A 13,085-nucleotide genomic window follows, 5' to 3' on the forward strand; every position below is an offset into this window, starting at 1 on the left:
TTGTATATTTTCTGCAATATTACATGCTGAAAACCCTGTAGTACTGATTTACACAATATTACTGAAATACAAAGCTATACAATTACCTTACACAGGAGGTACAATGATCTTTCAACCAGGTATATATTTTTGATAACATAATGGAATGTACCCACCTAGTACATGGACAGATACAGCAGTTCATAAAACTGTGGAATAAAAAAATGTTACCCCTTATTATGAAAATTGATTCTAGGGCTGTACAAGATTTCTAATTGACATTACATCTTTCTCTGGATATAGACTGAGCTTTATAAATATGTTAAGGCCAGAAGTTTCTAACAGTGTCTAGTTTTTTTAAAAGATGTATGGTTCTGAAGAGTAGTTTTTCCTCATCTGCTGAGAGCAACTTTGTTGTTGCAGTGGTCCATCAATTCAGCTTTGACTCCTGGTGACCATAGGAACAAATTCATACATTATCATTATTATTTTTTGGGAGGCTAATATTGCTTCCAATATTTTCTTGGAAGTGATTTCCAATATCTTCTTCCCAAGACTGAGAATGATTGATCCAAGTTCACATAGCTGGCTTTCATGCCTAAAGCAGTTCTAAAACTCCCAGATATTAACTTTGGACTAATTCTTTTATATGCCACCACACCAGTTTAATCATCTGAAAATGATTTTTGCAATTCTGATTTTTTTTTTTTACAATTGCAATTCAAAAACATTCTGGCAATATATAAGGCATTAAAGCATTTTAATAAATACAGTGTAGCAGTATAATAAGCAGACTTGTAGCAGCAGGAAGTCTGAGGAATTAGACACTAGAACTGTTTTACTTGGGACAGGATAAATAGAGTTCCCTCTAGTGGAATATTACATTTGAGTTTCTAAGGACCAGTTAATAGTTTTATTTCTATTTACTTGCTTGGTGTTTGTTTTTGGTTTTTTGCATTTTTATTTAATTGTTTTTCTACACCACTCAGAGTTGTGTTGTTCAAATTAAGAGACCATAGAAATGATTTAAATAAATTAAATATGTAGCGTTCTTTGCTTTACAGGGACTGGACGCAACACAGTGTAGCAAATCTACACCATGCTTTACTGCAACGCACATATCTTCCTCCCAACAATAGGCTATCACTTTATCTTAACTTTACCTTTCTAGATTTTGCAAGTTTCTGTGACCACAGGACTATGTTTTTAATACTAAGTCTGTTAATACTCCATTCAAAGAAAAGTCTCAAAGGTTTAAAATAGCATACAACCTTTGCTTTTCTCCCAACATTCTTGCACTGGGATGGGATGAGGTGCTATTTCAGTGTGGTTGCCCCTTTTTTAGTTGCTGCTGAGCTCCAGCCAAAGCTCCAAACAGGACTGCTACCAGGATATGCTGGTCACCATAGATTGTTGCCCTGGCAGTTGAATGAAAGTCCCTTGCCTACCTGTAATCTCTGCCTGATGTTGCATCCACTTCCTCATCTGTAAGCTGTTTGCTTTCACCTTTCCTACTACACATTTCCCCTTTGACTTAACTTTTGCTTTGTAAGGTTAAAGATTGTGTGGGATAAGGCTGCCTCTGGATTTCTGCAGGTGCTTGCAAACACAAGGGTGTGGCTTAATTAGCCAGCAGCTGGAACACCGGCTGGTATGTGAGGGCAGTTGATTGATGGAATGGATGAATGCTTGAGGAAGGGGGAGGGAGCTTGTTTGCCTCAGTGCAACTACTTTTGAAAAGAGCAGATAGCAACCCCAACTTCATTACCTCAAACCAGGCAATTAAAAATATTTTGATCCAGTATTGAAAAGATTGCAATGAAGTTGCCTATCCAAATTCCTTAAAAAATACAGTGTATTCCAGCTGCGGTCCACCACAGAAAAGGTCTTTTTGCTTTATGCATATATAATGCATTTCTATTGCTGGCTGACTCAAAGCATCATTAAAAGATTTTAATCCCAGGTTATTCGGCATCAAAAGAGGTTACTGGAATCCCAGAACTTCCCAGGGGTTTTATTTCAAGGATTACTACATTAAATAGAATGTAGGATAGGAACCATACATGTAACTCTGATGTTACTAATTGCAGTTTATAACATGGCTAATGGTGACAGATCCTGAAAGTTGCAGTTTAATAACTGTATGGTTGCTGGATCGTCAGTAGTTGTCCATTGCTTCATGCTAAGTTTCACTTAGCTAACCCACAGCCTGAATTTTGATTTTTCTACCTTTAGTATCTTACAAGAGACCCTCATGCAGTCCAACCATATCAAAGGAATGGGCGACTATAATAAAGCTTGCCACTATATAAGGGGTGTCAAACTCAATTTCATTGAGGGCCGAATCAGGGTTGTGTTTGACCTCAGATGGTGGGGTGGGTGTGGCCAGCATGACATCACTCATGTCGGGGAGCACCTGTGGTGGCCGAAGCACTCTGCCAGCAAAAACGGGCTTCCAAGCTCTGTTTGCAACTGGGAAGGCCTCTTGCAGCCATCTGCCAGCAAAAATGGAGCTCGGGGGTGGAGGGGCTACGTACACCCCTCGCGAGCTCCATTTTTTACCGAGACAGCCTCCTACAACCCTCTGCCAGCAAAAACAGAGTTCAGGGGGGCTGTGCGCGGCCCTCGCAAGCTCTATTTTTGCTGCCAAAGGCACCACGGGCCAGTCCTTTGCTGTTTCCATGGTGGCCCCACAGGCCAAAATCTAAGCGAGCCTTGAGTTAGACACTCCTGCACTATACGGTAGCAATTAACAAAGTAATCAAAACTGATAAGAGACAATAGCATGTGTACTATAGTTTGAGATCAAGTATATGGTGCTCCAAAATAGTTTTAACAGCAGTTTCCAAGAACTAATAAGAACACTGACTCAAAGTTTTTCTGTCTTCTCAAAATTCAGCTTCTACAGTATGAATTGGACTTCACCCAACTACTTTCCACATACAGACATTCAACATTTGTATAGCCAATAGTAAAGACAAATAGAGCAGGACATATTAGATCCATCTCATCCTGGGCACCCTTTTTTTGAACTTTTACCATCTGGCAGATAGTACAGGATAATAAAACAAAGACAAACAGGCTGAAAAACAGCTTCTATCCCAGGGCAGTAACTATATTGAATTCTACTGTATAGTGCAATACTAATGCAATATCAGGTTTTCAATTCAACTGTATAGAATGTGAAGTATGTGTGTTTGTGTTTTATTTTTATAGTTATAATGTACACTGAAGATGGCATTTAATTTTGTTGCAGAAGGTGCAATGACAATAAAGTAAACTTAACTTGACAGTTACATCATTGCTAGCACAGTGAAAATCTTGCTGGTACTTTTTTTTAAAAGAAGCATGAAGGCTCAGTGGTTAAAGACTGAGCTTGTCAGCTGGAAAGCTGAGAGCCCATGTTTGAGACCTGAATACTGTGCAATGGAGTGAGTTCCCGTTCTTGTCCCAGCTCTTCACCAAACCAAGTTTGAAAGCATGCAAATGCAAGTAGATAAATAGATATCACTTTGGTGGAAAGGTAAGAGCGTTCCATGCACCTTTGCCATATAGCCATGCTGGCCACAGGACCACGGAAAATATCATCATACAATGCTGGCTTCCTTGGCTAAGAAACAGAGTTTGAGCACTGCGCCCTAGAGTTGGACGTGACTGGACAGGAAAACCTTTACCTTTTACTTTATTTTTTTAATAAAGTTGTTGTGATATCAAGTTTTATATATTCATTTCTGGGAATATGATGTGTACGTGTGTGTCTGCTGAGAAGGGGAATAGAGAGGGAGCTGAATGATAAAGAGAAAGATGCCAGGTGATGACTTTATCATTAACACTGAAGTAGTTAGGGATTGATACAGTACATGTGTTCTTTGAGATTTATAAGATTACATGCTGTGATAATAAAATTTGGCTACTGTTTAATCAATAAGAAATGATGTTAGATCTTATAATCTAGTTCAGTTTTCAATGAAATTAGAATTTCTGATTCTTTTTCTAAAGAGGAATACTTTGAAATCAATTACAGAATATCCAGGGGAATCAAAATATCACTATGTTTTGGTATTTCCAATTTAGAATTGATATCTGTGTTTGCTGTTATGTAGTCATTGATCAATTAGTCCAATGTAAAATACAGTGGTATAGTGGTACTTGTTAGTTGGTTACAAGAGGCAAATTGAGTACCAAAAATGATAAGTACCAAACCATTTTTTCCGATAGGGAATAATGTAGTCAGCCAACATGACAAATTCTAGTTTGTGCATTGAGTACCAAACAAACAATGAATGCTGGGACAAAATTTTCACACCAAAATGCATTGAGTACCAAGTTTGATGAGTTTCAAAGAGGTTGGGTACCAAGGTCTCACTTGTATGGTGGAACATACATTGCTGAGATATTGTAGCATAGAGTACATTATGGAATGACTAGGTGAAAATTTTGATAGAAGAGAATATTTATAGCTGAGGATTAAACTGTGGAGCTCTTGGTGCTCTCTGAGTTTAGTAGTTTTCTTGCAGACATTTCATTACCTTCAATGCTACAAAGTGGAAGTTTCCTTGATTAGTGATGCAGTCAGATCCCAGGCTTTTGAGTGGAAGAGCAGGCGTATTTCTATTACTGATTTGTTTTTAGTCTGGGATACCTGTGTTTATGTTTAACTGCATTGTAAACTGCCTAGAATATACTGAGTAGACAGTCATTAAAAAAAGTAAAATAAACAAAATCTAATCCAGTATTGATGTTGCCAGAGTAAACTCACAGACAGAGTTGAGTGTATTTTATTTTTTCTAGGAATATTATTTCCTGGAGTTCAAGTATAAAGTTATGAACTTATAAGAAGCATGTATTAATAAAGGACAGATTATAAGAATAGCTAGTATGGAGTTATGTTTGAATGAATGGTCTCATTTCTAGACAAAATGACAAAGTTATTTATTTATTTACCAGACCTGTAAGACATTAAACTACTGTACATTACACAATAGTTTTTACTATTTATCTCAATAAGAGTTATAGTATGTTTCAGTATTTTTAAAAATGAGAGCTGAATTTGGTATAGTAGTTATACCTTACTATCAGTATTTTTATTAACAATGAATCATTCTTAAACTGTAGATGCATTGATCTTTTTTCCTTGTATCTCCACAGTTACCAATTACAATAATGCTGTAGAAACGAATTCAGATTCGGATGATGAAGACAAATTGCACATTGTTGAAGAAGAAAGTGTAGTAGATGGAACAGATTGTGATAATAGCGTGCCAGACGATGAATTGCCAAAAGACAATGCAGTATTACCAGAACATAATGAAAAAGAAGGAAGTACAAACTGGGAAGATGAAGGTAGGAATCAAGAAATGTATCTCTTCGTAAACTTAGAAATAAAGCATTAATCTCTTTTAGAAACAGCGTACCGCAGACATTTATACCCTAGGAAAGTATCATTGTCATTTAATCTTTCAAACTCTTATAGTTCATAAGTTGATTGCACAAGCTTTGTTTATGGAACTTTTATCATTCAGCTTAATGATAATTGTTTCTCAACACACATTCACAAATATTACAATATCAGTAATCAGTAGTGAGAATATGGAACTCGCTAAACATGCAAGTGTGCCTCCCTTTCCAACTAATACTTTAGTGGCAAGAAAGATGGCAAAATGCAGACCCTATGAAGTTTTCTCACTCTCTTTATTCATTGCATTGTCCTTATTCATAGAACTTCAGTAACTTATCTTCTATCTGCTATCTGGCTTTTAAAATATAGGAGTCCTGTTAGAAGTTTTAAAATTGTGCATTTGGGAAGAATTGGCCTTGAAGATTATTATCATTAGTTATTTTTTTTAACTCAAATTTTTAGGTACCATAGGCTTTCTACTCCCAGTGAATGCATATAGTACTTTATTTACCAAATAGCCACCCATTGCAAGATAATAATCTCTTTGAAATAATAATTGCTTAATTACAGTAGGAACTACATTGGAATAATTAAAAGCAACAATATCATATTACAGTATTATAAATATTTATTAATGTGATTCAGATGATTAGAAGTAAATAAGTTAAGTAAATAATTGGTCTTCATTTGTATCCTATTATATTGCAGGTAAAAAAGAAGCAAAGGAAATCCTGGGGCCTGAAGCTCAGATAGATGAATCTGGATGTCCAGGTATTGTCATCAGATTCCTTAATTTTTTTATATATATATTTTAGAATATTCTTCAAGTTAGTAGAACTATGCATTTTTGAAAAAGGAAATTATTTATTTTCCACTACTGTATCTTCTCCTTCTAATCTTTTTTTCCCCCTGTCTGGCACCTTTCTACATGCACTGCACTTAATGCTTTAAACTATGGATATCCAGTTACTGAAAATGACCAGATTAGGCTCCCAATAGTGCAATTTAAAAGTGTTGCTGATAAATTATGCACAACAGCTACTTCCCCTGATTGCAGTATCTCTGCAATTTCTTGGCTGTTATTCTTAGCAGAACAGTGGATAAAGAATTTATTTGGGTTCTGTTGTAAGATTATAATGCAAGATTATGAGTCACAGCAAGGGTAACAGTTACCCTTTTCATTTAGATTTGTCTTCAGCCATGTATTTAAAATCAGTTGATATGATTGATGATATAACAAGAAGATGTTTTAAACATTGCAATTCATATTTTAATCACATGAAAAAATATTACTTTGTACAGTATAAGATTTTATACTGGCAGCATATCATAGTTCTGGAGTAAGTGACATGTCTTTGATATATGTGATCACCTAGAATTTCTGTGCATCTTGAAACCTCTTGTTACTGTCATAGCCCTATAACATGTGCATTTAAAAGTTCAATGAACAAGCTTAAAGAATGAAAAATAAAGAACAAAAAAAAACGAAATTATTTTACCATTGTGCAAATTTGTACACGTTTACACAGAAAATGCTGTGTAAATGAACATAGATTTTGCATTACGATACTATGATGCCTTTCATAATTTCTATAGATGTAATGGCAGATGCTAAGAGTAATTGTAAATTTTCAATAGCCATTTCTGACAATAAGGAAGCAACAAAACTATTTTGCCAACTTTCAAACTATCTTCTTTTAAAATATATGGCAATAAAACAGTAAATACAAATATCATTTAAAAGTTATATGTCAACAAAATATATTCAAGTCAATTTAGATTACATTTGCATTACAATATAGATGACATTTTGGGGAAATCAAAAGAAACTCTCAAGTGGCAAATTTAAAAGTTTGTTTCTAGTTTGTGCTACTATAAGCAAGGGATATCTGTATCCAGTTGGACCATAAGAAAGGCTGAGCGCCAAAGAATTGAAGCCTTTGAACTCTGGTGCTGGAGAAGACTCCTGCGAGTCCCTTGGACTGCAAGACGATCAACCAGTCAGTCCTAGAGGAGATCAACCCTGACTGCTTTTTAGAAGTCCAGATCCTGAAGATGAAATTGAAATACTTTGGCCACCTAATGAGAAGGAAGGACTCACTGGAGAAGAGTCTAATGCTGGGAAAGATTGAGGGCAAAAGAAGAATGGGACGACAGAGAATGAGGTGGCTAGATGGAGTCATTGAAGCAGTTGGCATGAGCTTAAATGAACTCCAGAGGATGGTAGAGGATAGGAAGGCCTGGAGGAACATTGTCCATGGGGTCGTGATGGGTCGGGCACAACTTCGCAACTAACAACAACAGCAACCTGTATCCAGGATAGAGGCAGGAAGAAGACAGTAAATTCTTCCTGTAGAAATCCCCTTTGATACTGGTGATGCCTCACTTGTACCATGTTTTCCTAAAAATGAGATCTTTTCTTATATTTTCTTTTAACCTTGAAATAAGCTCTTGGCCTTATTGCCATGTGCTCAAAAGCCTGATTGAACTTATTATCAGGGGATGTCTTATTTGGGGGAAAACAGTATAAGTGCAATACATACATATATGTGTGTGTGTATACAAGTGAGGCATCACCTTTATTTCAAAGAATTACTCAAAGTGCCAAATGAACCTTATAAGCCCGTGATGGCGAACCTATGGCACGCGAGCCACAAATGGCACACAGCGCCCTCTCTATGAGTGCGTAAGCCATCGCCCCAGTTCAGCTCCGCCACGCATGTGCACATGCTTCCCGCCAGCTAACTGCTCTTCAGGTCTCTGCCATGCATGTGCGGGGGATGGGGTGTGCATGCACAGGGAGCGGGGCACATGCAGGGGGCCGTGCGCGCATGCATGGGTGGTGAGGTGCACGCACAGGGCCCGCATGTGCATTGCATTTTGGTGATTCGGGTGCCCTTTTGGCACTCGGTCTGGAAAAGGTTAACCATCACTATTATAAGTTTTTTTTAGAAAAAAAGTTGATGTGCAACTCTACTTTTTTGGCTTTGTTTTGTTTGTTTTTGGAAGTTTGTCCAACAGTCTGGAAAAAAAAGGAAGGTGACAAGGAACAAGTAATAGGAGAAAAGAAATAGAGGAGGTGGAAATTAGTATCTAGTTAGAGTTTATGGTGGGGCAAGAGAATTTGCTTTCCTTTTGACAGGTTGGTTTTCCATATTCCAGAGATTCCTTTCCCACTTGACTGATACCTCCAAGAACAAAAATCCTATCAAATCAGCTTATGGACCACTTTATTAGATCCTTTTGCAATTTTCACTGTGTCCAAATAAATGCTTTTTAAAAATAATTCTATCCTCTGGAAGTGCAATTTAAAGGGAAAACCCTGTTTAATTTAAATATACATGTTTTAAAATGGAAAATATACTGAAACTTCCATTCCAAAATGAAATTGTGAATGCTATAATATATGTCTAAAATACAGAACTTGCTGAAAGTTGTTTAAATTTTGAAGACAAATACTACACTTTGGAACAGCCTAAAATAATTTCTCACCGTTTCCATTTTTTTATCATATCCTTAGCCATGTACTCCATCCAGGTGCTACTTTGACTTTAAAAAAAAACAATGTAAATCATATTGCTGGAAAATGTGATAAAACTTAATTGACATAGCCAATTAAATTTGGTGGATGATAATAATGTTATCGAATAAAGCCCTGTTCAGAGTGAGGCAAACTGGTCAAGAAGCATACTTTTATGAAAATATAATACTTTTTATACATAATTGATAAAGCAATTATTTTCCTTCCCAGTTTGGCATCAATTTTAGTTAGTTTTCAACATTAACTAAGATCCTTCTTCAATCTGCCTCCTTTTTCTTTTCTTTTTCTTTCTTTTTTCTTTTTTGCTAAATTTATGCTACTGAGTCATTTTGTGTTTTTCTATTCTTTTTGAAATGTTCTTATTTATAAAGCTAAAATAAGAATTTAAACTCAGACTTTTCCCTTTTTTCATCTGGAATTTCAACTAACTGCTATCTGAACTATTAAATATCACGGAATAATTCCAAAATATAAGATATTCAGGGTAGAAGGATCATATTTGTCCAAAAATAAAAGGTATTTTTGGATGGGGAACTTCATCCAGAGCTCTACATAAAGTATTGCATCTGTAGTTCTTAAAATGTTTCAAATGTCAAAGGAAAGATTAAGATGGTGTAAGTAGAGAATATGATGGGGATTGTATAGAGTGATCTGTACATCCAACTATAGCATGTTAAAATAAACCTTGGTAAAATACTGAAATTTTAACACTGGTTACCAGAATCCACCTCTGTATTTTTAATTATACCCAACACATGTTAAAAGGGGGAGGGGCTTCACTTGCATGGTTTTTACCTTCATTGTGGATACCCAATAGTAAATATGATAGCTTTTTCCAATCTTGGACAAGTTTGATACGTGTAAACACTGAGATAAAAATACAGAGGTAGATTCTGGTAACCAGTGTTAAAATTTCAGTATTTTATCAAGGGTATAATTAAAAAGGGGCAGCCCTTTGACTGCATTATTGCGACCACTATCTTCACTTTTTTGACACACAACACACAGCCACCCTTGCTTAATGTTAAATTACTCTTTTGTTGTTTCTTTACCTTATTTTTTATTGATCATCTTGAGCAGTGGTGGGTTGCTACCGGTTTGCACGGGATTGGGCGAACCGGTAACGGTGGCAGCGGGAGGCTCCACCCACCCGCCTGGATGCTTCTGCGCATGCGCAGAAGTGCCCCCTATTGTACGTGAGCGCGTGCAAGCCAACCAGTGGCAATGGGATTTGGAACCCGCCCTGATCTTGAGGAGTCAGCTTATAAAGACATAATAAAAAGAATTACAGAATATTATCAATCCTCGTTTCTAGTAAAAGATGAATGTGATTCTGATGCAGAAAATGAACAAAATCATGACCCGATTGTTGAAGAATTTTTGCAACAAGAAGATACAGCAGTTATTTACCCTGAAGCACCTGAGGAGGAACAACACCAAGGTACACCTGAGGCTAGTGGTCAGGATGAAAATGGTAAGCCCTGTTTGACTTTATGTAAATTTTTCAAATTGTGTAATTAGAAGCAAGTCTGTAATTTCTAAAATGATGGAAATTAGAAGCAAGAGCTGAATAAGTTGATCTAAAGCAGTGTTTTTCAAACTTAGCCATTTTAAAATGTCTGGACCTCAACCCCCCAGAATTCCCACACAAGCCAGCATGCCACATATTTTAAAGTTGCAAGGTTTGAAAAAAAACTGATCTAAAGCTATATAACCTATCTGTGAGAGCATTGCATCTCTATAATATCTAACAAGCAATCCTTTGAGGTCATGTTTTCAATTCCAGCAACAATCAACACTGTACAGAAAAGAAGTTTCTGTAAAATAATACATAAATAAGTGAACATACACAGACTTGAATCAAATTCCCTTCTACATGCACACATATATACACACACACACACAGAGAGAGAGAGAGAGAGAGAGAGAGAGAGCCATGGAATCAATCATAAACCAATTCATTACCCTCCACTTAGAGACAAACAACCTACTCTCTAACAGACAATTTGGTTTTAGGAAAAATTTGTCCTGTAATCTGCAACTATTACACTGCAAAAACATATGGACTACACAACTCAATCAGGGCAAAGCGATAAATGCAATTTACATAGACTTCTGTAAAGCCTTTGATTCAGTGGTACATGACAAACTACTTCTAAAATTAAAATACTATGGCATTTCTGGACCCCTACATAATTGGATAGCTGCATTCCTGTCAAACAGGCAACAAATGGTCAAAATAGGGAGCGCCCTATCAAATCCTGCACTTGTTAACAGCAGTCCAAGGCAGCATTTTAGAACCAACACTCTTTATACTTTACATAAATGTCCTTTGCGATCATATTATAAGCAACTGTTTTCTTTCTGCTGATGATGTAAAACTATTCAACACCACCGACAATGCTGTTACCCTTCAAAAAGACTTGACTATGTGTCAGAATGGTCAAACAATTGGCAACTTCAAATTTCAAACAACAAATGCTCTGTCTTACACATTGGCAAAAAAAAATCAGAACACAAAATACCAGCTGGGTGGACATGACTTCGTAGACGACCCTCACTCTGTCAAGGACCTTGGAGTACTCATCTCTAATGATCTCAGTGCCAGAGCCCACTGTAACAACATTGCCAAAAAGGCATTAAGAGTTGTTAACCTAATCTTGCATTGCGTCTTCTCTGGTAATATTGTACTGCTAACTAGAACATAAAAAACATTTGCTAGACCAATTCTCAAATACAGCTGATCTGCCTGGAACCCGCACTGCATATCAGACATTAATAAATTGAGCAAGTCCAGAGATATTTCATGAGAAGAATCCTCCACTCCTTTGCTCACAACAGAATACCTTTTGCCACCAGGCTTGACATTTTGACCTTAGACAACTTAGAAATATGCCGCCTTCAGTCTGACCTAAGAATAGTACATAAAATTATCTGCTACAATGTCCTACCTGTCAATGACTACTTCAGATTCAACCACAACAATACACGAGCACACAATAGATACAAACTCATGGTAAACCGATCCAAACTTGATTGCAGAAAATACAACTTCAGGAACACAGTGGTCAATGCCTGGAATGCACTACCTGATTCTTTGGTTTCTTCCCCAAACCCCCAAAACTTTAACCTTAGACTGTCTACTGTTAACTCACCCCATTCCTAAGAGGTCTGTAAGGGGCATGCATAAGTGCACCAACATGCCTACCGTCCCTGTCCTAATGTCCCCATTTATTCGTATCCATTTCATGTATTCATAATCATGTTTATACTTATATCTGTTATCTAATACATGCTTGACAAAATAAATAAATATATAAATAAAAATAAAACACACATGTTTCAAATATATATATACTGTTTCTATTACAGTGCTCATTCCAGAAAAGCAAAAAAAACAAAAAGGCAGCTAGCTTTGGGGAAAAAACATACTTTACCCATGCCTAAAATATTGAAGTCATAGAATCCCCAGAGGACTCAAAATTTTCCTTAAACAAAAAACACTGGTGAAAGAATTGATGAGGAATTCAGTTAGTGAAAATTGGATAGAGTAAAATCAGATGGAAATGATCTGGTAAGTATCTGGAAAAGAAAAAGATCTTTTCTGAAAAGCAAGAATCAAGTTTGACAGAAGAAGAAATGGGAAAAAAACCCCACCACGTTTACTAGAACACTCTATTTCTGCCATTCCATTCCCATTTTCTTCTTGTTTAATATCCAACTTTGGGCTAAGTCAAGTCATAATGTAGAAAATTAATAATCATAACTTTAGATTTTTTTGTCTCTTTAAATCTATGTACTAGCATTCTTGCTTCAGTGCTTAGCTCTTTGTTTGTACCAACTACTTCACTTATTTGCTCCAATGAAACTGTTTTACACTCCACTGAGTAATAAATTGCAGATTTGATAGATATTTTAATTTGAGAAATTAGCTTTGGAAACACTATGTATATCAATGCCAAAAAAATTTGTGAAAATTAGGCCCTTATTTCCCTTGGCTACTTTAAGGAGAGAGATTTTTTTTTAATTTGCATTTATATCCCGCCCTTGTCCGAAGACTCAGGGCGGCTTACACTGTGTTAAGCAATATTAGGCATTTCAATGTCATATCTTTTGGGTTTTATAAGATTATAGGCATAATCCTTGTCAAATGCTGTATTTACTATA

The 13,085-nt window shown here is 36.3% G+C and overlaps 1 protein-coding gene and 1 long non-coding RNA gene across 11 annotated transcripts in view; one reads left to right on the forward strand and one right to left on the reverse strand.

The window, feature by feature from the left end:
* Positions 1-2,245, reverse strand: part of LOC131198958 (uncharacterized) — a 37,580-nt gene extending 35,335 nt beyond the window's left edge. For 3 of the 4 annotated variants that reach the window (XR_009155217.1, XR_009155219.1, XR_009155218.1), the window contains exon 1: positions 1,428-2,245. This is a non-coding gene — a long non-coding RNA (uncharacterized LOC131198958). The remainder of the gene's footprint in view (positions 1-1,427) is intronic. The other variant, XR_009155216.1, reaches the window with a different exon arrangement.
* Positions 1-13,085, forward strand: part of ZEB1 (zinc finger E-box binding homeobox 1) — a 71,684-nt gene that overhangs the window by 41,839 nt on the left and 16,760 nt on the right. For 3 of the 7 annotated variants that reach the window (XM_058184330.1, XM_058184327.1, XM_058184331.1), the window contains exons 2-4: positions 5,128-5,322; positions 6,086-6,148; positions 10,234-10,392. In XM_058184330.1, the coding sequence (XP_058040313.1) occupies positions 5,128-5,322; positions 6,086-6,148; positions 10,234-10,392 (417 nt within the window). Of the gene's footprint in view, positions 1-5,127; positions 5,326-6,085; positions 6,149-10,233; positions 10,393-12,332; positions 12,493-13,085 lie in introns of those variants that run through there. The other 4 variants (XM_058184328.1, XM_058184332.1, XM_058184333.1 and 1 more) reach the window with 4 other exon arrangements.

The sequence above is a fragment of the Ahaetulla prasina genome, chromosome 4 (assembly GCF_028640845.1).
Source record: "Ahaetulla prasina isolate Xishuangbanna chromosome 4, ASM2864084v1, whole genome shotgun sequence".
Classification (NCBI taxonomy): domain Eukaryota; kingdom Metazoa; phylum Chordata; class Lepidosauria; order Squamata; family Colubridae; genus Ahaetulla; species Ahaetulla prasina.